Source organism: Lolium perenne, chromosome 7 (assembly GCF_019359855.2).
Source record: "Lolium perenne isolate Kyuss_39 chromosome 7, Kyuss_2.0, whole genome shotgun sequence".
In the NCBI taxonomy this organism is placed as follows: domain Eukaryota; kingdom Viridiplantae; phylum Streptophyta; class Magnoliopsida; order Poales; family Poaceae; genus Lolium; species Lolium perenne.
The window spans coordinates 163765480-163790464 of NC_067250.2; the positions used below are offsets into that span (position 1 = coordinate 163765480).

The 24985-nt window shown below is 50.4% G+C and overlaps 1 protein-coding gene across 4 annotated transcripts in view; it reads left to right on the forward strand.

Annotated features, from left to right (window-relative positions):
- Positions 1–2083: 2083 nt before the first annotated feature.
- LOC127300976 (probable sucrose-phosphate synthase 4) overlaps positions 2084–24985 on the forward strand; it is a 28462-nt gene continuing 5560 nt past the window's right edge. For 3 of the 4 annotated variants that reach the window (XR_007851742.1, XR_007851741.1, XM_051331174.1), the window contains exons 1-12: positions 2084–2500; positions 2631–2720; positions 4526–4767; positions 15427–15490; positions 15676–16374; positions 16461–16574; positions 16686–16817; positions 16959–17135; positions 17452–17505; positions 17589–17651; positions 17739–18674; positions 18790–18917. Coding sequence is in view for 2 of the 4 variants with exons in the window: in XM_051331174.1 (XP_051187134.1) it covers positions 2246–2500; positions 2631–2720; positions 4526–4767; positions 15427–15490; positions 15676–16374; positions 16461–16574; positions 16686–16817; positions 16959–17135; positions 17452–17505; positions 17589–17651; positions 17739–18674; positions 18790–18917 (2954 nt within the window). In the remaining 2 variants the exon portion in view is untranslated. The remainder of the gene's footprint in view (positions 2501–2630; positions 2721–4525; positions 4768–15426; positions 15491–15675; positions 16375–16460; positions 16575–16685; positions 16818–16958; positions 17136–17451; positions 17506–17588; positions 17652–17738; positions 18675–18789; positions 18918–24985) is intronic. The other variant, XM_051331173.1, reaches the window with a different exon arrangement.

Here is a 24985-nt window from a genome sequence, read left to right on the forward strand (position 1 = left end):
TAACACAAGGAGAGCCAAAGCTTCGGTTGCAAAGGAAGAGACAACAAGATTCACACGCGGCCTCTCTTCTCTTATCTCTCTTTTGCTTAAAAGCTTTTTCTCTTTTGTATATGGTGGCACTTGCACTCGTTTGTATCTATGGTGGCACTTTCACTCTTTGGTATGTATGGATGTATGGTGCGACTTGCACTCTTTTTGTGTTTTTGGGGCTTTTTCACGCACTATGTTAGCGTTAGCCTCGCTTTTGCTATCTTGCCACACGAGTGTTTGCTTGGATGCTTTAATCAACACGACACACACACCTCACAATGCGGGGTCACGTGCAATGTCTCGCAACACTAAACAAGCAATGCTCGATGGGATAGATCGCAAAAGGAAGAGAAGGTTACAAGGGAAAACTGCAAGTTATACCTGCGATGATGGTGGTGGCGGTTGTCGCCGGAAATCGAGCTCGGAGAAGGGCGCGGAGCTGCGCCCGGTCTGGGGCCGGTTGGACCGGACTGAGGACCGGCGGATCCGGTTACGCCGATCAGCCGGGTTCTGGCCGGCTCGTCGGCTGGTCCGGTTGACCGGGTTCTCAACCGGGTTTCGCGTTTCTCTCTCCTGTTCTTCCCCAAACCAAAACCAAAAGAGCAAATCGACGGGAAACGATGGAATTGGAGGCTCAAAGTTGGGGAAATAGTAGATCAAGCACAACAACACCAGATCCACGGACCAAAACCACTCAAAACGCAACCAAATCACAGATCGGTCAAGAGGCAATTTTGGGCTATTTTTGGGGATTTTTTGGAAAATTTTCTAGAAACGAAATCGGGTGGGTGGAGGGTCAAATCCGCGGTAACCAAGAGCTGCTGATACCATATGATGAGATCTAAGATCCTGGGAGTGGCCCGATCTCGCGATTTGACCCCGAAGACCAAGGGAAGAGGTGGGAGAACGCGAGGAACACGAAGAACACGAAGAACACCGGTACTCACGCACGCACACCAACCCGATACACCCGATACTTACCCCCGTGGCTCGATGGACCACGCCAATAGAATCTCCTGGAAGAGGCACGCGGCAGAATTCCCGGAGAGAGATTGGGGTTGGAGAAGAAGAGATTGATGAGGGAGAGAGAGTAGCTTGTACTAGAATCTCACTCAACAATATCCAAATCAACAACCAGGATGCCTTGATTACAGAGGGATGATAACCCTAGGGAGACTAAGCTCAAAGTTAGGTTTGAGTTCAAAACAAGTCTGAGGGGTAAGGAAGGGGTCCAGGCTACTTATATAGGCATACATGGCCAGCAAGGGCGAACAGGTACGCGAATGGATAACTTAGGCAGTTTGGTGGGTCATTCCCGTCAAACCCGGTTTGGTATGCGGTCTGACCGGGCCTATGACCGGGTGGTTCGGTCCTGGGTCCGGTCGACCGGGCGCCAACCGGGAATTTGCGAGGTTTCCGGTTTCCTTCCGGTACGAGGGAGCTGCGTCCGGTTGGGCGCCCGGTTGACCGGGCCTGGGACCGGAGCATCCGGTTGTGGGGCCGGTCTGACCGGGTCCTGGACCGGCCAGCTCTATTCTCTTCCTTGGAGCGCTTCGAGCGACGTCGGGTTCGGCTTCGTGATCAACTCCATGTCCAGCTGCTCCTCTCCTTCCCTTGACCATGGCTTGTCCTCCTCTCCGGGGTCTTGATGCGCCTTGTACCTAATGACACATAACACATCGGCATGAGGTAGCATTCCGTCCAAAGGGGTACCAAGATCAAGGGTGGTGAGGAGTGAGTTCACCTCATCATGTAGAGCTTTAACTCGGGTTCGTGTCATCGATCCACTTGAGAGACTTGTTGGTCTTGGTGTAGCGACGTCGGTGAGCAGAGCTACATCAAGATGGTGCCCTGGCAGGAAATAGATTTCTCGTAAAAATAAAGCCGTTTGAGGGAACCAGGATTTGGCGCCTCTACTGAAGAGACGCGTTGAAACAGCTGCCTCGGCAAGACGCAACGTGGCGCACGGTGACGAAAAGTGCGTGAGCCGGAGACTACGGGAAGTCGGGAAGGGAATATACCTTTCCCTCCACGCTACTGCGGTGTATGTTCAGTGGATTCCCGTTTTAACCAGCTTTGGAAAGCCTATTAAACATTCGTTGGCACTGCCACCGATTCCCCCTCCTTCCTCCCAGAACTCTCTGCTCCGATCCCCCACCCACCTCCCAATTTCCCCAAGCCGCATCGCATCACCTCGTCTCCCGAGAGCACCGCGATGGCGGGGAACGACTGGATCAACAGCTACCTGGAGGCCATCCTCGACGCGGGCGGCACCGCGGGGGACATCTCGGCCGCCTCTGTGGCCGGAGGCGATGATGGGCCGGGCGCTGGCGGAGGCACTGCGGGGGAGAAGCGGGACAAGTCGTCACTCATGCTCCGAGAGCGCGGCCGGTTCAACCCCGCGCGCTACTTCGTCGAGGAGGTCATCTCCGGATTCGACGAGACGGACCTCTACAAGACCTGGGTCCGCGTAAGCGTTGCCATCGCTCCTCATCTTTTCGATAATTGCTCAAGTTTCGGTGGCGTTCTCATGGCATTTTGAGGTTTATAAGTTTATTTCTTCTAGTGATGTATTCTGGACTCTTTTTTTTTTTGTTAAGACGTCGGCCATGAGAAGCCCGCAAGAGAGGAATACGCGGCTGGAGAACATGTCCTGGAGGATCTGGAACCTCGCTAGGAAGAAGAAGCAGGTATATCCTATATGATGCATATGTTAGTGAAATAAGAATGTTGCTATTGCCTCGATTTGCTTTGACTGTTGCATGCCCAGTACTTAATTTTTCTCGAAATATGCTTTCGCCACACGGTACAACTGCTGGGCATCAGCACAAGCACGCCAAAGAGAAAACATAAAAGAAAGAAAAGAGAAAGAAAGTTGAAAAGGTCGGATCGACGAAAACGAAGGTGTCCCACAGCCGCTGCACCCTCCGGAGAATTCCCACCACGCTCCTAGCACTCTGAAACGCCACGTACCAAGCAACACCTTCAAGAAGGAATGCGACGATGACGACACTGCTACCCGGACTGGTCCTAGGGTTTCCCCATGTACGCACAGGGACAAGGGAGGCGGGCTTCACCCAACGCCCTTCAAAGGAAGGGTGGCACCCGAGGTCGTCACCGTGTTGGTGTCGGCCAGCCCGACAGAGATTTCTCCCGACCCTCGCAACCTTGCCCCGGACGCTCCATTGTGCTCCCTCTTGGCCCGGCCGAGCACAACCCACCTAGTCCATGCTCGTGAAGCCCGTCCGCGGATGCTGCTGGACGTGCGCCTCCACCTCACCCAACCTTCGCTCCAGCCACCTCCACCGTCCGCCAGAAGCAGTCTGGCTCTACGCCCGAGCCCGGCCCGGCCCGCGCCCAGCTCCAGATGGCTCCCAAAGGGCCTGGATCTGGGCTGAGAGTGCTTCGCGCCCCGCTGCCATCGAAACCCCCCGAGCCGAAGCGCACCGTCGTCGAAGGAAAAGTCCCCACGCCTCCCCCTCCAAATGCATGGGGAAGAGCAGCTCCGCTGCCGCCGGCATCACCTGGGCTTTGCCTGGCTGCCTGCGCCGCCGATGGCGGGGAGAGGCAGCTGCTCGGGGGTTAGGGCCTGTCGCCCGCAGGGAGCGACGCCGAGGGGCCAAATGTTTTTTTTTTTGCCAGCCCCCACAGTACATAATTTTACCCATTAATTTCGGCGCTTAGATGTTTTGGAACTTGGACTAATTGTCTAAGTCATACTCTGACTGTTGGCGAACTAGTGCCCGCCATGTTAGTATCAGTTGCATGCATGGAATAATTGATCCTACTTGCAAGGCGGAACTAGGAAATAATAACCCAGGCACACAATTTTAACACACCTTAAGAAACATATGTAATTTTGAAGCGACAAAAGTACTAAATACGGTGAGCCGTTTTGGTAAGCTAAAACAGTATATTCTTCTCGGCAACTCTTAGGCCTTGTTTGGTACTAGAGTTTTAGTGGGGATAATCCGCTCCAAACTTGAAATCCCCACTTATCCCCAATGCATATTTGGTGCTAGAGTATGAGCGAGTTTAATCCCCACTTATCCCCACCTTTCCCCAAATTTTAGTGTAATTTTTTCAATCCCTAATACTCTACCCCTACCTAGTGGATTGGGGATGGGGTTTTGTGGGGATTGGGTGACAACAGTGATTCACCCAATACTCTAGAGTATTATCCCCACTAATCCCCACTGAAACACTAGTACCAAACAAGGCCTTATATGGATAACCCGACATAACGATGGTGCTCTTATTCAACACATCATTAGAAGTATCTAAATACTAAGTACACCGGAGTTAAAAAAACCAAATTAAAACCCTGCCATGGTACCTATATAATTTATGTAGGATTTTGCCACCAACAACTACTTTGAACACTTCTCATTCCCCAAGTATACATGATCATGAACACATTACACATGTTTCCACCAACATTTCAGTTGCACATCATGTTACCTGATCATTTCCCTTCTTGATTTGTGTAATACAGATTGAAGGTGAGGAAGCCTCCCGTTTATCAAAGAAACGTCTTGAACGTGAGAAGGCTCGTCGAGATGCTGCTGCTGATTTGTCTGAGGACCTATCTGAGGGAGAAAAAGGAGAAAACATTAACGGATCATCTGTTCACGATGAGAGCACAAGGGGACGAATGCCAAGGATAGGTTCAACTGATGCTATTGAGGTGTGGGCAAATCAGCACAAAGATAAAAAACTGTACATAGTGCTAATAAGGTATGAATCTTATTTTATTCCTGCATGTTTGCTTTTAGGTGGTTCAGTTATAACGGCTTCAAATAAAGACACCTACATTGTTTTTGTAAAGTAGGTATTATGATCACCAGCGACTTTCCATCGTTGAAAGATAATTGCCTCACCTGGTTTGATCTAACCATCGTTGAGCTCTGGTCCAGAATGATCAATCTAGATCGGTGTTAAAAATTGCTATGATTCGCCCCTATTTGTTGCACATTGTTGTTGATGTGCAAAAAGCAATCAGGGTTAAAAATTGCAGTGAAAATACAGAGGAGGAACAAATGAGTATCATTGCCCTTAACCCCTTACTGTCCCATTGCTTGTTGCTGTGGTTTCACAAGCTGGAGCAGTCAAGGACGGTAGGGTGAGAGGTGACGAGAGTCAAGAATGGGAGAGTTGTGTGAAGGTAGGGTTGATTCTGGAGATGCCTGTGCTGCTTTAGGTTTTCCTTCCAAGAATACAAGGAGCTGCTTAAGTGGTTGACTAGCTGCTAATTGGGCTGGGTCGGCTTTACTTGTATCATTTATTTAATTTGATTTCATTTTTGTCATCTATTTGGATTTTCTATGTCTGTTTGATCGATACGATACGTGGTTTTTGAACATTTTTTTTCTTTTTCATTTCATAATTGATAGCTATAAACATAGAGGTTTGACGTTCCAACATGTAATGTATGTTAGTGCAACCTTCTTTAAAATAACAGCGTTAGAGCATCTCTAGCACAACCCGTAAACTGGCCAAAACCAAATAATAATTGCCAATTTACGGGTTCAGTTCAGAAAATGGCGAGTAACCGTAAACACGTTTGGCGCAGATCAGTTCAGAAATTTACAGGTCGCACCCGAAAACCCAACTCGGCATGTATTTGTAGGGGCTGAAAGAGCGAACTGAACACGAACCTCTACTCGTGGCGCTGAAATTTCAGATCGAGCCAACTGCCAGTCGCCAGAATCCAACCAACTGCTTCCGCTGGTACAATCGCCGGAATCCAACCAAATTTCGATGAGCTTGCAACGGCGTGGGTCGGCGCGGGGCGGGCGAGCTCGCTGCGCGTGGGGCGGCGCGGGCCGTGGCTGGCCGAGGCGGGGCAGGGGTAGGCCGGGGCGAGGCAGGGTGAGGCAAGGGCTTGCCGGGTCGAGCTCGCCGGAGCAAAGCGGCGGGCCAGGCGCAGGCCGGCTAGCGACGCGGCAGGGCCGGGCGAGTGTGCCTGGCGGAAGCGGCTTCGCGCGAGGCGGGGCTTAGGCAAAGCGGCGCGAGCTAAGCGATGCGGGCGCGAGGCGAGGCGAGCGCAGCGGAGCGGCGTGGCGACGCGAGGCGTGACGGCCGGCCGGGCGAGCGAGCAGCCGGGCGTGGGGCAGGTCGGCGCGGGGCGGGGCTGAGGCGGGGCGGCGCCATGCTTGCAAGAGGGTGGCTGGAGGAAGGAGGAGGCAAGGAAAAAAGAAAAAAAAGAGCTGACATGTGGGTCCAGTGGCATATTTAGGAATATGCTTTTTACAGTTTTAGTTTACGGATTCTGATCTGCGCCGACACCTTTTTCAACCTGTAAACACGAGTTCAGTGGCGCATGTTTATGGGCTCTTTTAGAGATGTTCTTAGACCAGCCCACCACTAGTACACGTGTAGCATATGGCCTATCACATCAATACTAGCCTTGTTTCACCCAACTACTCTGAAGGATGATGTCATACCAACATATCGTGGAGTTGAAAATGCATAGAACTGCTCTTTTGTACATGCCAGTATCTGTGTACATGATAGGAGCTAGGATCCTACCAGGTCTAGGTCGTAGGTTGTATGGGTGGTAGGGAGGATGGCGAGGGGCTGGGCACGCGCGACGGCGAGTCGGCGCTGTGATCGCGCGGAAGGAGGAGACTAGGTGATAAGGGCTAAGTCCAAGGGTGTGCCCGATCTTCACGGATTTGGGTGGAATTCGTGGGGGAGGTGGAGGAACGCGATGAACACGAAGAACGCGGAGGGGAATCGTGGGATACAACACACACACGCACACAAATCGGTTTTCCCTCTTTGGCCCGAACCACCAACTCGATAGAGGTTGCAGGAAAAGACCTTCCGGTAGAAGTCCCACAAAGAGATCGACGAATCGAATCCCGAGAGATCTAGAAGGGCGAAAAGACTGGAAGGTTGATAGAAGTGCAAGCAAAAGACCAAATAGGTAGAAGTGCAAGCAAAAGACCAACAATCGGTAGAAGTCACCAAAGAGATCTTCACGAGTCGATAAGGAGCCCGGGTGGGTACAAGATCTAAGATCTAGGTAGGGTTCCCACAAGGGTGAGCAAAGCTCAGTTTTAATTTCACATCAAGTCTAATCTCAGATCTGAGCCAACAAGGCTATTTATAGTTGGTGGGGCGAAGGGGTAAGTTACATGCTGAATCAGCCAGTTTTGGTGCTGAAACGCGTATGGGCGGAAGTTCCGGCCTCAGGGGGCGGAAGTTCCGGTCGGGCGGAAGTTCCGGTCGTCTTGGGCGGAAGTTCCGGCAGGATTCCCTGTAGACAACATCTTGGCGGCATCTGGGCGGAAGTTTCGGTCCTGAGGGCCGGAAGTTCCAGTCGGGCCGGAAGTTCCAGCCAACTTCCGGCCTAGTTCCGGAAACTGTCGATTTCCTTGCAGCACTATCCATTGTTGTTTTGGCGCGTTTCCGGAACAAGGGCGGAACTTGGGCGGAAGTTCCGGTGGCCGGAAGTTCCGGTCGTCAGGGGCGGAAGTTCCGGCTGGATGCTTTTTCTAGGTGCTGGAGGGCATCTGGGAGGCATCTGGCCGGAAGTTCCGGTCCTGGGGGGCGGAAGTTCCGTCTGAGGCGCTGGGACTCCATCTTCTTCATTTCCAGCTCCCTCTTCCTTGGCGTGGTCTCCGTGGCTTGTGTCTTGGTCGATGTACCTGATTGAACATAGGGTATTTGCATGAAGTAGCACGCCATCCAAAGGGGTATCAAATGCATACGTGAAAAGGAGCAAATTCACCTCTTGGTGTAGGGCTTGGGCTCGAGCTCGTGTCATTGGGCCACGAGGAGGGCTTGTCGGTCTTGAGGAGGCGGTGTCCAAAGGCCACCCCGTATCACTAGGGTTAGGGTTCCGACTCCTGAGGGAGTCGGCAACAAATATGATTTATTGCTTATCTCAATACGTAGCATTACAAGTGTTCATATAATAGTCCAGCTAATAAAAACCCTAGATAAGTTGGGCCAAGCCCTTAAGTCGAACCGCTGCTGGGCTCTTCTGGCTGTAGGCCAGCCTGGTCATAACATTTCTCCCCGCCTGCGCAAACAACTCGTCCTCGAGCTGGAATTCTGGAAACTGCTGACAGAACTCCTCGAGCTGCTCACAGGTGGCGTCCTCCAGAGGAACGCCGTCCCATTGGACCAGCAGGTGCCAAACGCCTCAGCGTTGCTGAGCCTTCAACACCTTGGCGGGGCCTAGAAGAAGACGTCCATCAGAGGTTGGAGGCAGTGCCGGCGGAACTGCTTGCGGCTCCCCACAGTACGCCCTCAACAAGCCCACATGGAAGACGTCGTGAATGCGAGTGCCCGTCGGCAGCTGAAGAAGGTATGCGAGCGTGCCGACGCGCTCCAGCACGAGAAAGGGGCCCGCGTAGCGAGGACCCAGCTTGCGCTAGGCGCGTGGGTCCAGGGACCGCGTAGTCCTGTGCAGGAGGTGCAACCACACCCAGTCGCCCACCGCAAACTCCGCCTCGCGGTGATGGGCGTCGTAGTATTTCTTGGACATTTGGTGGGCTTGGAGAAGACGCTCGCGCACCTCAGCTAGAATCTCATCTCTGGTGCGGAGAAGGTCACCGGCTGCCTCGGTCCAAGCCGTCCCGGGCTCGAAGGGTAGCATAGGTGGAGGGGAACGCCCATATACCACCTCAAAGGGAGAGGTGTGCAGGGCGGAGTGATAGGAGGTGTTGTAACGGTACTCCGCCCATGCCAGCCAATCCACCCATGCATGGGGACGGTCACCTGTAACACAGCCCAAATACATAGCAATCACCTTGTTAACCACCTCGATTGACCGTCCGTCTGAGTATGGAACGCTGTGCTCAGGCGCAGCTTCACCCCCGCCAACCGAAAGAGATCACGCCAGACATGACCAGTGAACACCGGATCACGGTCGCTGACGATCGAAGAAGGGAACCCGTGGAGGCAGACGATGCCGTCGAAGAAGGCCCGCGCCACGGATGCGGCTGTATACGGATGGCCGAGCGCGATAAAGTGCGCATACTTGGAGAAGCGGCCGACCACCGTGAGGATAATGGACTTGCCGCAGGCCATCAGCCAGGCGTCTCCTGCTCGTCGGCCTCTAACCGCTGCCGTAGAGTCTGCGCGTCTGCGGCAGTCGCGGTGGCCCAGCGGATGTCGTAGATGAAGGCGAAGGACGGCCCAGAGCGGATGCAAAAGACCGCGCCCGCGGGGGCTGCGTTCTCCGCGACGTCCTCAGTGTCGCGGCGTGACAGGGCATCGGCGACCATGTTGAGACGGCCCAGACGATACTCGACGATGAAGTCAAAGCCAAAGAGCTTGCTGATCCACTGGTGCTGCAGTACGGTGGAGAGGCGCTGGTCTAACAAGAACTTGAGGCTGTAGTGATCTGTATGAATGCGGAAGGCTCGTCCCCACAGATAGGGCCGCCAGTGGCGCACGACTTGGACCAAACCGATGAGCTCGCGCCCGTACGCCGCGAGCTTGTGATGACGGGCGACAAACGGGCGGCTGAAGAAGGCCAGCGGCCCATCGCCCCGGTGAAGGACGGCGCCAAACTCCGTGCCCGAGGCATCGCAGTCCACGGCGAACAACTTGTCGAAGTCCGGCATCTGGAGGACTGGCCCTGTCGTAAGGGCCTGCTTGAGGGTCTGGAACGCCTCGGCAGCCTCTGCGTCCCAAGAGAAGGCGTCGCGGCGCAGGAGGCGTGTTAGGGGCGCGGCGATGGGGCCGAATTCCCGGATGAATTTCCGGTAGTAGCCGGCGAGACCCAGGAAACGGCGTAGGGCCCGAGGCGACTGTGGCGTTGGCCATGCCGCGACCGCCGCGACCTTGTCAGCATCCATCGTGACGCCCTCCGCCGAGATGACATGTCCAAGATACACGATGGAGGTCGTGCCGAACGAGCACTTCGAGCGCTTGAGGTGTAGATGATGCACTCGAAGCTCGTTGAACATGATGGCCACGTGCTGAAGGTGCTCTGCCCAAGAGGAACTGTAGATAAGAATGTCATCAAAGAAAACAAGCACAAAGCGGCGCAAGTAGGGGTTGAGCATGTCGTTCATCAATGCCTGGAACGTCGCCGGGGCATTGGAGAGGCCAAAAGGCATCACCAAGAACTCGAAGTGGCCATGATGAGTCCGGAACGCCGTCTTCGCGATATCGTCCGGATGCATCCGCACCTGATGATAGCCGGAGCGGAGGTCGAGCTTGGTGAAGAAGCGCGCCCCATGTAACTCGTCCAAGAGCTCATCCACGACGGGGATGGGAAACCTGTCCTTGGACGTCCTGGCGTTGAGGGCGCGGTAGTCAATGCAGAAGCGCCATGTGCCGTCGGCCTTGCGCAGGAGGAGCACCGGCGCGGAGAAGGGCGATGTCGAAATCAGAATGATGCCATGAGCGAGCATGATCGCAACTTGGCGTTCGAGCTCGTCCTTCTGCAGCTGGGGTTAGCGGTACGGCCGTACGGCCACACGGGCTGTGTCCGGCTGAGGTGGATGTGATGGTCACAGGGGCGGGCTAGCGGCAGGCCTTGCGGCTCGTCGAAGAGGTCGCTGTGCTGCTGCATGAGGGCGGCCAGGAGGGGATGCTCTCCGTCGAGGGCAGCCGCCACCAGCTGGGGCCGAGGAGCCGCCGTGGAGGCACCGCCAACGCCCTCCCACCGGACGCAACGGTCCAGACGCCAGAAGATCAGTGTCCGGGCGTCGAAATCCAGAGGATGGGCCCTAGAGTGCGAAGAAAGTTGACGCCGAGGATGAAGTCGAAGTAGCCCAAGTTGCTCGTCGCCGATGAGGATGGGGACCTGCCGAGCAATGCCCTGATAGGCCAGGCGGTCACCGTTGGCGACGGTCACGCTGAGCTGCTCCGCGTCGGACGGCTGTAGCCCCAACCGGCGCATGGTGGCCATGGACATAAAGTTATGCGTGGAGCCCGAGTCCAGCAGCGCGATGAGTCGCACGCCGTTGATCGTCACCAGCAACAACATGGTCTCCTGCCGGATGCCTGCGAGCGCATGGAGGGAGACAACATGGAGGGAGACGACGAAGGCTTTGGCCTGGACCGGCCCTTGGGCAGTGGCGTCGGCCTCGAGCTCCGCTGCGACATCATCCACGTCCGCGTCGTCGACAATCTCCAAGCAGAATAGGCGTGGGCACACGTGACCTGGTGCGTAGGGCTCGTCGCAGTTGAAGCACAGTCCTTTACGATGGCGCTCGAGTTGCTCGGCTGTGGTCAGCCGACGGAACAGCCTCGTCGTGGCCGTGGCGGAGGGCCCTGCATGCGGCAGGGCCGGGCGCGCCTGGCCCGGGGCTGTCGGCGCTTGGCCAGGAAGGCCTGCTGCATGGCCAGCGCTCGCTGTTCGAAGGCGCGGGCGTAGTACATGGCCGACTGCAGGTCCTGGGGTTCCCGCAGCCCCACATCCACACGGATACGATCCGGAAAGCCACCCACGAACAGCTCGGCACGCTGGCGAGCCGTGATGCCGGGCGCATGGCATGCCAGGGTCTGGAAACGGTCGGCGAAGTCCTGCACGGAGGAGGTGAAGGGTAGGCGCCCCAACTCGGGCAGCCGGCTCCCGCGTATCGGGGGGCTGAATCGGAGTAGGCAGAGGTCGCGGAAGCGCTCCCAAGGGGGCATGCCGCCCTCGTCCTGCTCAAGGGCATAATACCATGTCTGTGCGGCACCACGGAGGTGATAGGAGGCGATCCACGTGCGGTCGGACGCCAGTGTGCGCTGCCCCCGGAAAAACTGGTCACACTGGTTGAGCCAGTTCAGGGGGTCGACGGTGCCGTCGTAGGTGGCGAACTCCAGCTTGGTGAAGCGAGGCGGCTGCTGGCCGTGAGGAGCGGCGGTGTAAGCCCACTCGTGATGGGGCAGCAAAGAGGATGGGGCCGAGTAGGTGGGCATCAGAGGCCCCCCTAGAACAGGTGGCCGTCGGCGTCGCCGTAGCCCGCGAAGCCGCCGAAGGGCGAGGCCGAGGGCGACGCTAGGGGCTGCAACACGGTTGGCTGGCCGAGGGCCGTCGTGTACACCGGCGCGGCGAGCCAGGCCGGAAGCGGTGAAGGTGACGGTGATGGCGGGAACCTGATCTGATTGATCGGCACCCCATGAGTCGTCGCGGCAGGCCCCTGGTTGGAGACAGCGGCCGAAGGAGCCGGCCCGGGTGCCACGGATGGCTGCGGCAATGGTGGAACTGCGGCCACAGTACCCGACAGTGGCGGCCCGTAGGGGCTCGCAAGGAACATGCGGATGCCCGCGACCGCCTGGGTGAGGTCTCGGATTGCCGACATGAGCTTCGCTGGGGTGAGGACAACGGAGGTGTCGAGCGGCTGAGTCAGAGTGGCGGAGGAGAACGGCCCGGAGGTGGGCGGCACGGGGCCCGCGGAGGTCGTTGGTGGGGCGGCGGTTGTGGTGGTGGGTAGGGCGGAAGACATGATCGAGCCTGAGCAAGCTGATACTAGATTGATAGGAGCTGGGATCCTACCAGGTCTAGGTCGTAGGTTGTATGGGTGGAAGGAAGGATGGCGAGGGGCTGGGCGCGCTCGACGGCGAGTCGGCGCCGTGATCGCGCGGAAGGACGAGACTAGGCTTAGGGTTCTGACTCCTGAGGGAGTCGGCAACAAATATGATTTATTGCTTGTCTCAATACGTAGCATTACAAGTGTTTATATAATAGTCCAGCTAATAAAAACCCTAGATAAGTTGGGCCAAGCCCTTAAGTCGAATCGCTGCTGGGCCTCTTCCGGCTGTAGGCCAGGCCAGCCCGGTCATACCAGTACACCTAGGGTGCCACGGGTCAGGGTATGGGTAACCCAGTTGATATAGCCACCAAAATTTCGCTCAATTACACGTATCCGTGAAAGTGCGGGCCGATGAAGGGGATGGCGGGGATCTAGCGCCTCACGGCCATGGCGTGGCTGGGAGGAGCAGCGCGTGGTGGTGGATTGGATTGGTGGCGCAACCTCGTTCTGTGGCTGCTTGTCCCAGCGGCGTGGTGGCGCTGCCGCGGCTTCGTGGGGGACAGCAGTCTCGGCATGGGGCGCTGACCAATCTGCGGCGCATGGACCTGGGTGCCCCCTTCGCCGGGGATGTCTGGCCAGTGGCCAGGAGGCTGCTCCATGTGGCAGCGACTGGGGCGGCAGATCACAGGATCCCAAGCCCAGGTTCAGCTCAGGAGACGCATGGAAGCGGAGCTCTTCAGCGGGGCGCTGGATGAGAGAGAATTGTAGTCCTCTGGGGTTGCGGATCAGACATGGTGGTGGCACCGACCTCGTGGTTGGTAGCCTTCTAGCCGGCGCAAGGCTGCCGGTGAAAGCCTTTGCGTCGTTACCTTGTCGAAGGCATCGTTGCTGCTGCTCTTGTCTTCTCGCCCGGTCTGCTTCGGGGGAAACCCCAGATCTGGGTATCCTGGATCGGATGATGGCGACGCGTGGCGCCGCTCACCCTCATGGGGGCATCATTTTTGGAGTAGGTGCTGGCTGGAAGGGACCTAAGGTGGAGCGGTGTCTTCGGTATGGCACCGCGGGGCCTCGGTGGCGGACGTGTGTCTGGTGGCACAGTGGGGGGGGGGGGGGGAGGGGGGGTGGGAGCCTTGATATAATAGATTTGTGTCTATGGGGAGGGGTTCCCACATGGGAGGAAGAAGGAGCACACGTTCATGTTTATTCTCATTTTTTCTAACTCTAGATCTGAGCCAAGAGGGTGCCCTTATATAGTGCTAGGGGCCCGGTAGATTAGGGGTAAGATTACATGGCTCTAGGCCAAAACAACACAAAGTTCTGGGCATTTCACTGGTAGTCGGTGGGACCGACTCCCACACCGACTTGGTCGGTGGCCATTGAGTCTGGTGTCAGCCTTCACCCATTCTTCATAGTAGTCCAGGTTTCGGTGGACGTCGGTCTGTGCGCGGGCGTTTCGGTGTCAGCATCGGTGGGCTTCAGTGGTCGAGACGGTGGGTGTCGGTGCCATCTTCAGTGGTCACCAACCATGTCGGGTGTGCAGGTCTGTAGACCGGAGCTTTCACAGATCTGCCAGTTTCCGTGTTCTCTAATCCTCTTCTTCTTCATCTTCGATAACTTGGCTCCATGAATGTAGTTCTTGGGGGTTGTACCTGATGACACATAGAGTGTTGGCATTGAGTAGTATACCATCCAAGAGAATGTTGAAATCACATGGAGCTAGGAGCGAGTTCACCTAATGTTGGAGAGCCTTGGATCTAGCTCGAGTCATTGGTCCACTTGGGGGACTTGGCGGTCTTGAGGTGGAGGTGTCCAAAGGCCACCCTTTATCATATCCTCTACACGCGTTCCAACAAACTTCAATCGATTTCACGAAACTGTATTGTAACATGATGTTGATATTCTAAATACTTCCTCCGTCAAGAAATGTGACTTGGTTTTGTCTAGATTCACATATATCTACACACTAAAACACATCTAGATATATGTGACTAGACAAAGATATATGCGACTAGACAAATCGAAGTCAATTATTTCGGGACACATGTACTGCCTACCACACATAAAGATAAAGTACCTTCTCTTTAATCATCTGCCACAATTTTAGTCAATTTTGTGGAAGGTTTACATTGGGAGCATGAGGTTGAAATTTCAAGTACTTCACTTCTACTTCACTTTAAGAGTAATGGAAAATTCGAAAAGTGGAGTTCTTACTTTATTTTGTATGGGATGTCTATTATAAATAAATAGTAGCTTTACTCTTTCAAGAGAGTATCCCATTCTTACCTGGTCTGTATGGATTTGGCTATGTGTAACGTGTACCCAGTGGCAACCCTATTTGTATCGAAGGCTGAATGAGAGATCAAATCTTGCACTTGTGCACAACCGTTCTCCACTACCTGGAACTCATCCTCCATGCACCTTGTTGAATTGTACTTACACTTGTTCTGTCATTTTCCTTCATGTATATCATAACTATGGCAGCCATACTTCAGTTTTTCTAGCCTATGTTTGCTTTCATTGTTTCTTTGCTCACTTTCTTTCATTTCTTGGGTTTTGCTGTTACTCTCACACCATCTATATGCTTTCTCCTAATACAAATCACCCAAATGCACTTTTGAGAAAAAAAAACCATTAGTCATACTATGTTTTTCTGTCCTCTTCGCTTTGCTGTTTTTGAACTGTTTTCTATAATGTTCACATAAAAAATAACCTAGATACCTAATTGATTGCTTGCACTTTTTTTACTTCAATTAACTACAAACAGTAGATTTGTTATACATTTTTTTCATGTTGTTATAATTGATGAAATATGTGCTTTTATAAGGTTAGTAGCCCAATGGACCAAGGTCAATTTTTTTACCTACATGTAGATTGTACACATAAAATCGAGCATATCTTTTCACTTCTTGTGGTGGACATTGTTTACATGTATGCTTTTATTTTGACATTTTCTGTTTTTATGCAGTATTCATGGTCTTATACGTGGTGAGAATATGGAGCTTGGGCGTGATTCAGATACAGGCGGTCAGGTACTTATGTGTCTCCCTAATTTTCATGTTTGTGTCATTGATGACTTCATATCTGTGCCTAATTATTACATTCCTGGTAGGTTATGCTTATTCTTTATCTTATTGCTAGTTGCTATATAGGAATTACAGGTTGGTCTATATGACACCGATGCTTGAGTTGAACTAACTGGTTCCATAACCTGCAGGTCAAATATGTCGTAGAGCTTGCTAGGGCATTAGGTGAAACACCTGGAGTATACAGAGTGGATCTGCTGACAAGGCAGATTTCTGCACCTGATGTTGACTGGAGTTACGGAGAACCTACAGAGATGCTGAGTCCAAGAAATTCTGAGAACCTTGGGGATGACATGGGTGAAAGCAGTGGTGCTTATATTGTTAGGATACCTTTTGGACCAAGAGAAAAGTATATACCTAAAGAGCAGCTCTGGCCCCACATACAGGAATTTGTTGATGGTGCACTTGTCCATATCATGCAGATGTCCAAGGTTCTTGGTGAACAAGTTGGTCGTGAACGGCGAGTATGGCCTGTTGTTATCCACGGACACTATGCTGATGCAGGCGATTCTGCTGCTCTATTATCTGGGGCACTCAATGTCCCAATGGTATTCACAGGTCATTCTCTTGGCAGAGACAAATTAGAGCAACTTTTGAAGCAAGGACGTCAAACCAGGGACGAAGTAAATGCAACATACAAGATAATGCGTCGGATTGAAGCTGAGGAACTTTGTCTTGATGCATCTGAAATTGTAATTACAAGCACTAGGCAAGAAATAGAGAAACAATGGGGATTGTACAATGGATTTGATGTAACTATGGAGAGGAAACTTAGAGCAAGAACAAAGCGTGGTGTCAGCTGCTATGGTCGTTACATGCCTCGTATGATTGTGAGTCCTCCATGTACATGAATTCCTTCCTGTTCTGATGCATTTCATTATTTTACTATTGTTTATGCTTAATGCTTTATTATCAGGCGATTCCTCCTGGCATGGAGTTTAGCCATATTGTGCCTCATGATGTTGACCTGGATGGTGATGAAGCAAATGAAGTTGGCTCAGGTTCACCGGATCCACCTATTTGGGCTGATGTGCGTTCTTTTCCTTTTATCCCTCCTAAGGATATGCAGGACTAATTGTCGACGCGCCACTGAGATCACATGTTATGTTTTACCTTACTGTTCTATTTGAAACAATTTCAGATAATGCGTTTCTTCTCAAACCCTCGTAAGCCCATGATTCTCGCTCTTGCTCGGCCAGATCCCAAGAAGAACATCACTACATTGGTGAAGGCATTTGGTGAACACCCTGGATTGAGAAATTTAGCAAACCTTGTATGTGCCAGTTCTGTGTACTTTTCTTGTTGCCTTAATTATTTTTTGCTGTTTTTCTGGCCGTTTAGTTTGTAATAATCTTCTTCTATCACCAACTATCGCTTCCTCTTCTCAGTCTTGATAACTATTCTTTATCTGCAGACACTGATCATGGGTAACCGTGATGTTATTGATGAAATGTCAAGCACAAATGGAGCTGTTTTGACCTCAGTACTCAAGTTAATTGACAAATATGATCTATATGGCCAAGTGGCATACCCCAAGCACCATAAGCAATCTGAAGTTCCAGATATTTATCGTTTGGCGGCAAGAACAAAGGTAGAATAGTTTATCTTCATATTTTGAAATATTTCGGTAGGATTTCTAAGATTAGTGTGCTAGTGGATTCTCTGACATGGGATCATAATCAACTGATCATTGGATGCTATGGATTTGCTGGTAGATATGGTTTAACTACCTATCAGTATTAGTTTACTCATGCATATCTTGTGTCATTTTTTAAAGGCTTTCGGCCTTTTAACTTGTATTTTGCCTTGGCTGACCTGCAGCAACAAACTGACTCTGCTGCTTCTTTATGACCTACTCCCATTTTCATACATAAATACATGCTAATTTCAGTTCCTGTTGTTTTCAGGGGGTTTTTATTAATTGTGCTTATATTGAACCATTTGGGCTCACCTTGATCGAGGTAACTTGTTCAACATTTCACTTGGTTGTTACTTTCTGTGTAGATAAATAATGTTTATGCAATCTTTACGTCTTACCTGTCAGGCTGCTGCTTATGGTCTACCGATGGTTGCTACCCAAAATGGTGGGCCTGTCGACATACACCGGGTACTGCTCCGCTATCTTGGTTTACATTTTGCACTAAATTTGTGGCACTCTGGTTGTTGATTTGTTTTGGTTTCATTTTTTATTCAGGTTCTTGACAATGGTATCCTTGTTGATCCACACAACCAAAATGATATTGCTGAGGCACTTTATAAGCTTGTTTCTGATAAGCACTTGTGGGCACAATGCCGTCAGAATGGTCTGGATAATATCCATCGATTTTCTTGGCCTGAACATTGCAAGAACTATTTGTCACGGGTTGGCACGGTGAAGCCTAGACATCCACGATGGCAAAGGAGTGATGATGCTACTGAAGTTTCTGAATCAGATTCACCTGGCGATTCTTTGAGGGATGTTCATGATATATCTCTTAACTTGAAGCTTTCCTTGGACAGTGAAAAAGCAGGCACCAAGATAAATACTGAACGAAATTCCACCAATGCCAGAAGAAACCTTGAGGATGCTGTACTAAAATTTTCAAATGCTGTTAGTGAGGGCACAAAGGATGAGTCTGATGAGAATGCTGAGGCCACCACAGGCTCCAATAAATGGCCATCTTTACGGAGGAGAAAACACATTGTTGTTATTGCTGTAGATTCTGTGCAAAATGCTGACTTGGTTCAGATTATCAAAAACCTTTTTGAGGCTTCACGCAAAGAAAAATCATCTGGTGCTGTTGGTTTTGTACTGTCGACATCTCGAGCAATATCAGAGACACTTACTTTTTTAACATCTGGGGGCATACAAACTACTGAATTTGATGCCTTCATATGCAGCAGTGGCAGTGATCTTTGTTATCCATCTTCAAGTTCGGAAGACATGCTTAGCCCTACCGAGCTTCCATTTATGATTGATCTTGATTATCACTCTCAGATTGAATACCGTTGGGGAGGGGAAGGTTTAAGGAAGACACTAATTCGTTGGGCAGCAGAAAACAACAGTCAGAGTGGACAAGAAGTAGTTACTGAAGATGAAGAATGTTCATCCACTTACTGCATTTCATTTAAAGTGAAGAATACTGAGGCTGTATGTTTCGTCTTCTATCTCTTATGCCCTTTTCATCTGCCATTTCCCTGATTTTTCTGACCTTCTATACAATTTTTGGTGTTCTTATTTTTTCCCCAACTTTCAACTGTTTTAGGTCCCTCCTGTGAAGGATCTTAGAAAAACAATGAGAATTCAAGCACTGCGGTGTCATGTATTGTACAGCCATGATGGTAGCAAGTTGAATCTTATACCTCTTCTAGCATCACGATCCCAAGCACTAAGGTTTGATTTCCTATAACTACTTTTTTGTTTCATGAGCATAGCCTTTATTTTCAGTCGAGTAAAATGTTACACTGTTATACTCTATCTGCCACTAGAAGCCGTTCTAGGATGCTTGCAGTTCTGATCATCAGCTTGTACGAAGTATACTATTTTGTGAGGTTGCAGACTATATAGATTGATCACATGATTTTCATTTGGTACACATTATTAAACTTCCATCTATCTTTGAAGTTTTCTGTAGCAACAATGTAAATCTAGGATCGAAACAGGGGTCCAAGTAGAGAATCAGTATGTTGATGTCTTAAATGACTGACATTACTCTGATACAGGAATACAGAGTGGGCATGTTGAAATGATGTTATTTTGACCGTCGCTTAATAAATGCAGAGATGTAGAAGTTAGTGACGTGTCTTACAAAATGTTTTTTATTCACTGTAAGAGGTATGGGTTGTTACAGAAAATTTAACAACTTAGGTCCCAATACAAATATAAGAGAAGATGTATGTGGACCTTCTTGATGAAGGCTAAGCCTCGATGTGTGGCCCGAAGATGTATGTGGACCTTCTTGATGAAGGCTAAGCCTCGATGTGTGCCCCGATCTTATGAATTGACCAAGGGAATGGAGGGGTGAGGGATGCACACAAAGAGCAGCGAAGAACATGATGAACACACACCACAACTCGATACAATTCCAGTTTACACCCGACAGCCCGAACCACTATCTCGAGATAAAGATACAAGGTAGAATCTCCGAGAGAAAGATCGCTATACGATCGGTAAAGCCACACGTGTAAAAGACTAATCATACAAGAAGAGCCTTGGATACAACTCTAAGATTGATGTCTAAGAGAGGAGGGGATTTCCCTAATTCCCATAGGGAGGAGGCACAAGCCTATTTTAGTTCATATCCAACGTAACCCTAGAATTGAGCTAGGGAGGCTCTATTTATAGTCCTAGCAACACAGGGTACAATAGATATTAAGCAAAGTATTACACATCTGTTTGATTTAGTCGTGGACGTCATCGGCCGTCGATTTGTCTTTGGGGGCGGTAGTACTCCTGCAGGACTGGCGGTGGTACCGGTCAAGTACCAGATTGGTACCAGTCTTTACGCGCGAGTATACTGGGAGCATAAACGCGTTTCCTGGTAGTGGGGCGGTAGCCACCCGGTAGTACTGGCCCAAGCCAGGGCGGTAGTACCGGCGCAGGCTGGCCAGTCTTGACCCTATTGCGCATGGCCGCGTGAAGCTTGGATGCTCCTCTGGTCGATCGGTCTTGATCACAAAGGACTTGGTGCTGGTGCTTGGCCTTGTCCCTCACGTGGCCTTTGCTAGTAATTGGTCAACCATGTATTGTTGCTTGGCTTGTCCCATGTGGCAAGCTCCATTCTCTTCCCATCTTCTCCCTATGACTTGACATGGTGACTTTGGTCCTTCTCTCCTTGCGTCCATGATTCCGTCTCTTCTCTCCGTGTCTGTCGATGTCCCTCTCTTATCTCGGTGTCCGCTGACGTATCCCTACCATTGACAGATAACGAAACAATGAAGTAGTCTATAGTTCGCTAGTGTAAGCAATGGACTTGCGCAAAGGATTGAATTCACCTTTAATTGATATGTTTGCATTTATGGCATGATGTGGTGAAGACCGAAGGTCGGCTGCATAATCTTCCCCCACTTGAAAAAGAGTCGTCAAGACGAGAACTTATCAACATGTAGTTGTGGGAGATAGAAAAAACTCTTGAATGTCCCTTCACTTGTGATGAACTCTATCAATAGCATAAGAAAACCGAAGCAACACTCAAAGAGTAGCTAATGCTCGACGAATTTAGGAAGAGATATTAAGTAGAAGGAGGTCACCTTATTGAAATGTCGGTGTGCTCTCATTGAGAGATCATGTGTAGTAGATGTGTGTGGTCGAAACCACTCATTGGAGCTCATCCATAAGCATGAATTTGTACCTTCATAAAACAAAGACCAAGCCAAATGTTTTTGCGCTTGATAGTGGAGCACATCATGTATGGAATGTCCGTCTTGTTTCACATCACCATTAGCACGTCACAAATATATAAATGCAAGGTCAATGTGCAAGAATTCTGCTTGGCCATCTTCCAAATGTGAAAACACAAGAACTCCATATGGTGGGAAGACCATAATGTTATGAACTCAAGTTTATGATTGCACTCAAAGCATCGGAAAGAGAAATTTGTCAACACCCTTGATGCAATAAGAGGAGAATTTGGGAAAAATACAAGCAGAAAGATGTCCAAAATATCATCAACATGTGTGCAAACAAACCATCGGAAAGAGAAATTTGTCCTCGTATTTGTTGCAACACCAAACACATTCTTCCAAAGGTTCACCAAAGTAACATTTGCACAACTGTGCTTGCTAAGAAACCAAATGAAAGAAATTGTTCAACTTGTTCGAGGCAACATCAGCGATAAGGATTTGACTATACTTGTGACAATGCATGTCGTGGTAGGATTTGACAATGCATGTCGTGGTGGTGAACACGGCAGATTGGGTAGGCTTAAGTTAGGGGTCGATGGACTCCGGAGGATTCGGGGAGGGAAGGTGTGCTAAAGAGCACACACAGATGAACACCGATGTACCTAGGTTCGGCGCCCTCGTGATGAGGTAACACCCTACTCCTGCATGTCTGATCTATATGAAGTTGCACATGAGACCTACAATGGTGCTCCTTGAGCTGTTTCATCTATGCCTGTATGAGGCTTATTATGCTGCTAGCTACAGGGAGAGGAGAGCTCAAGTGAGCTGGGGGAAATGAGCCCACCAAGGGGCTGATTGTAGGTACTCCCCCTGGTGCTCCTTATATAGGGAGTGTAGGGGACAAGGGGTGCCCCACGTACACTATGAACTGTACACTATTCATGAGTGGGCTACTGAGGTGTTGTCACACTGTACCCTATACCATAGGGATGGGCTTGGCGCATCCTGTTTATCCTTTGCGTTGTTCCCGTCGTACAAGGCTTGGTCATTGATCTTATCTGCTTGAGGTGTTGATGGAGCGTGTGCCGGTCTCAGCGTGGGGCAATCCTAAGACCGGCATAGGGAGGCGATGCGTTGATGGAGGTTGGCCTGGAGCGAGCAGCCCATTGTGCCTTCTAGTGGTGTTGCGAGGTGGAGGAGGTGGCCCGAGGCCTGTGCATGCCGGCCCAGCAGACATGCCGACCTGGAGGAGGCAACCCAGCCGGCATAAGCTAATGCCGGCCTGGGGGCTAACCCGAGGGGAGGAAGCAACGGAGTGGGCCGACTGGGATGGTGACGGCCTAGCCGGGTTAGGAGTAAGCCGGTCTGGGGAGGCCCATGTCGGCTGCAGGGGAAGCGGTGCCGAGGTGGGTCGGAGGTGGACACTGGGCCAACCGGGTTTGGCCAAAGCCGGCCAGGCGGGGCGTGGCCGGGAACGGCCCAGCCGGGGTAAGTGAAACCGGTCCGTGGAGGCCCCATGTCGGCTGCAGGGGAAGTGGTGACGAGGGGGTTATAGGGAATTCCCCCGATGTCGGCCCGACAAGCTATAAAGTGCACAATAAATAGAAGGAAGAAGCAGCCTTCGCGGGCCAACAAGCTATAAAGTGCACAATAAATTCTCTTTCCTATGCCTTGTTTGCCTTGTTGCAACACATAAAGCATCTATATTCAAGATCATGGGAACATGATTCTAACAAATGGAAAGAAATTCATCACCATGCTTGCAAATGAACCACAAGTAAGAGAAATTGTTCGGAATGTCCAATGCAAAGCATGAGAAATGTATTAGAGCCGGGTTTAGTCTTGAACCCACTTGTATTATGATCTCAAGAGCTCCTTTTGTCAACTGGTGCTCAATCGAGGTTGACATTTTCATTGTCGTACCTACACATATAATAGCCAAAGCAAAGAATGTGTGTGCATGGCATATAATAGCCAAAGCAAAGAATGTGTGTGCATGGTATATTAACACATCATCCATCGTGATGTTCCGTTCCATTTCTTTTGCACATTGCCATTAGAGTTAAGCAAGGTATTATAATAAATATGATGAATATGCGAGGTAAACATGGAAACATGCTCAACATGGACCAAGGCAAAATCTCTAAAATTTGAGAGGGCTATGTGGGCAATCTTATTTACAGGCATCATTATTGCAAACCAAGCATAGGAAAGAACAATTGTTCAACATTTTTGTTACGTTAATGGGAGAATATTGCAAGCATTTTGCACAAAACATGTTCAAAGTTTTATCATTATTGTGAACAAACATGGGGGAAAAGTTGTTTATCATTGCAAGTAATACATGAGAAAGAACAATTGATGCCGGCTAAGCTCGATTTTGTGTGGCCCGATCTCACAAATGGACCAAGAAATGGATGGGGTGAGGGATGAATACGAGGAACAAACAAGAACACGATGAACGTATGCAACACAACCCGATACAATTTCAGTTTGCTCTCAACAGCCTGAACCATCGTTTCGATTGAATCCCTCGAGGAAAGACACGAGGTAGAATCCCCGAGAGGGGTCGATATGCAATTGATCGAATAACTCATATGAGTGACCGAAGTAGAATGACACAAGCGAGAGATCAATCACATTGAGAGGTCTTGATACAACTCATAGATTTGTGTCTTAAGAGAGGAGGGGTTTTCCTAATCCACTAGGGATGGTGGATGCATAAGCCAAGTTCATCTCAATTCTATCTCTATCTCTCCATGAAGGGGAGGGGGGAAGGTAGCAACGGGGTAGTTTAGGGAAATAAGCAAGATACCTGGCAGCCATCGGATATAGTTGCGGACAACTTGAACTGTCGATTTGTTTTTGGGGCGGTAGTGCCGCTAGTGGCATGGCGGTAGTGCTGGCCTGGCGTGCAGACATCATGGGGCGGCAGTGCCGGCAGGGGCAAGGGCGGTAGTGCCGACCATAGTGCAGCGGCACTGCTGGCCTGGAGCGTCCAACTCATCTTCTTCCTTCTCTTTTGTGGTGACCTCGGCCTTCAGTCCTCGAGCATCTGTGGCATCCTCCCTTCCCTCTGTGCTTGGCTATGTATTCCTATCATGCTCATATGACAGAGGAAGTTGCATACCGCTCAATATAGACAATTGTTTGCACGCATAAAGGAGTAGATTCACCTTTGCATGACGTGTTGGCGATGATGCACATGATGCAGCGAAGACCGTAGCTTTTTATCAACAATTGTTCAACATATTGCAAGCAATAGTAGAGAGAGTGAAACTCTCATAGCATAGCATGGTAATATATCACAAGCAACTATAAACATATGTTCAACATTGGTGGTATCACAAGTATCACATGGAAATGTGAAAGAAACAAATGACATAGCATTATGATCATCATTAACATGCAAGCACTCATAAATCATCATATCAACTAGTGGGATCATGGCGTCATCAACGCCTATATTGTTACCCTTGTAGTCCCACTCGTGTGATGTAGGTGTTGTGGTAGTGGTAGATTCCATGTGGACGATTCTTCATCATCCATGGGGATGGCATCAACTTCATACACCATGTACATCTTCCTGATCGGCGTCTCGTCATCCATGAAACCTATTGCAACATAAGAGAACACACTAGAGGTTGAGGGTAAGTTGTTAAAATTCAAAATGGCCTCATTTGACCTGTCAATTACCTCTCTCAACTTACTTGGTGTATCGCTCATGTTCCCAAAGTGGTAGTACTCAATTTCACATATTGGAGTCACTCATCTCACATATGGTGGAGTCTCTCACCTCCATAGGAAGGACATCATCTTTATGTGATGATCTTATGTTATAGAAACACAGAAACACATACAACAAGATACAATGAGGTTAGCGTGACCAAGGATGTGAGCAAGTGACAAAATGGTCGTGTCATGCCAACACAAGAGAGACCTTAGCTTTGTTGCATAAGATAGAAGCAACAAAATTTGCAGAAGAAGTGACTCTTCTCTTTCTCTTGTTGTGTGGTTAAAGTTGTCAAAAATGCTGTCAAAAGTTGTCCGAGCGGTAGTAGCGCCGAGGTACCGGTCAAGTACTCTTGACTATACCAAAGCCAAAATGCGAAATAGCGA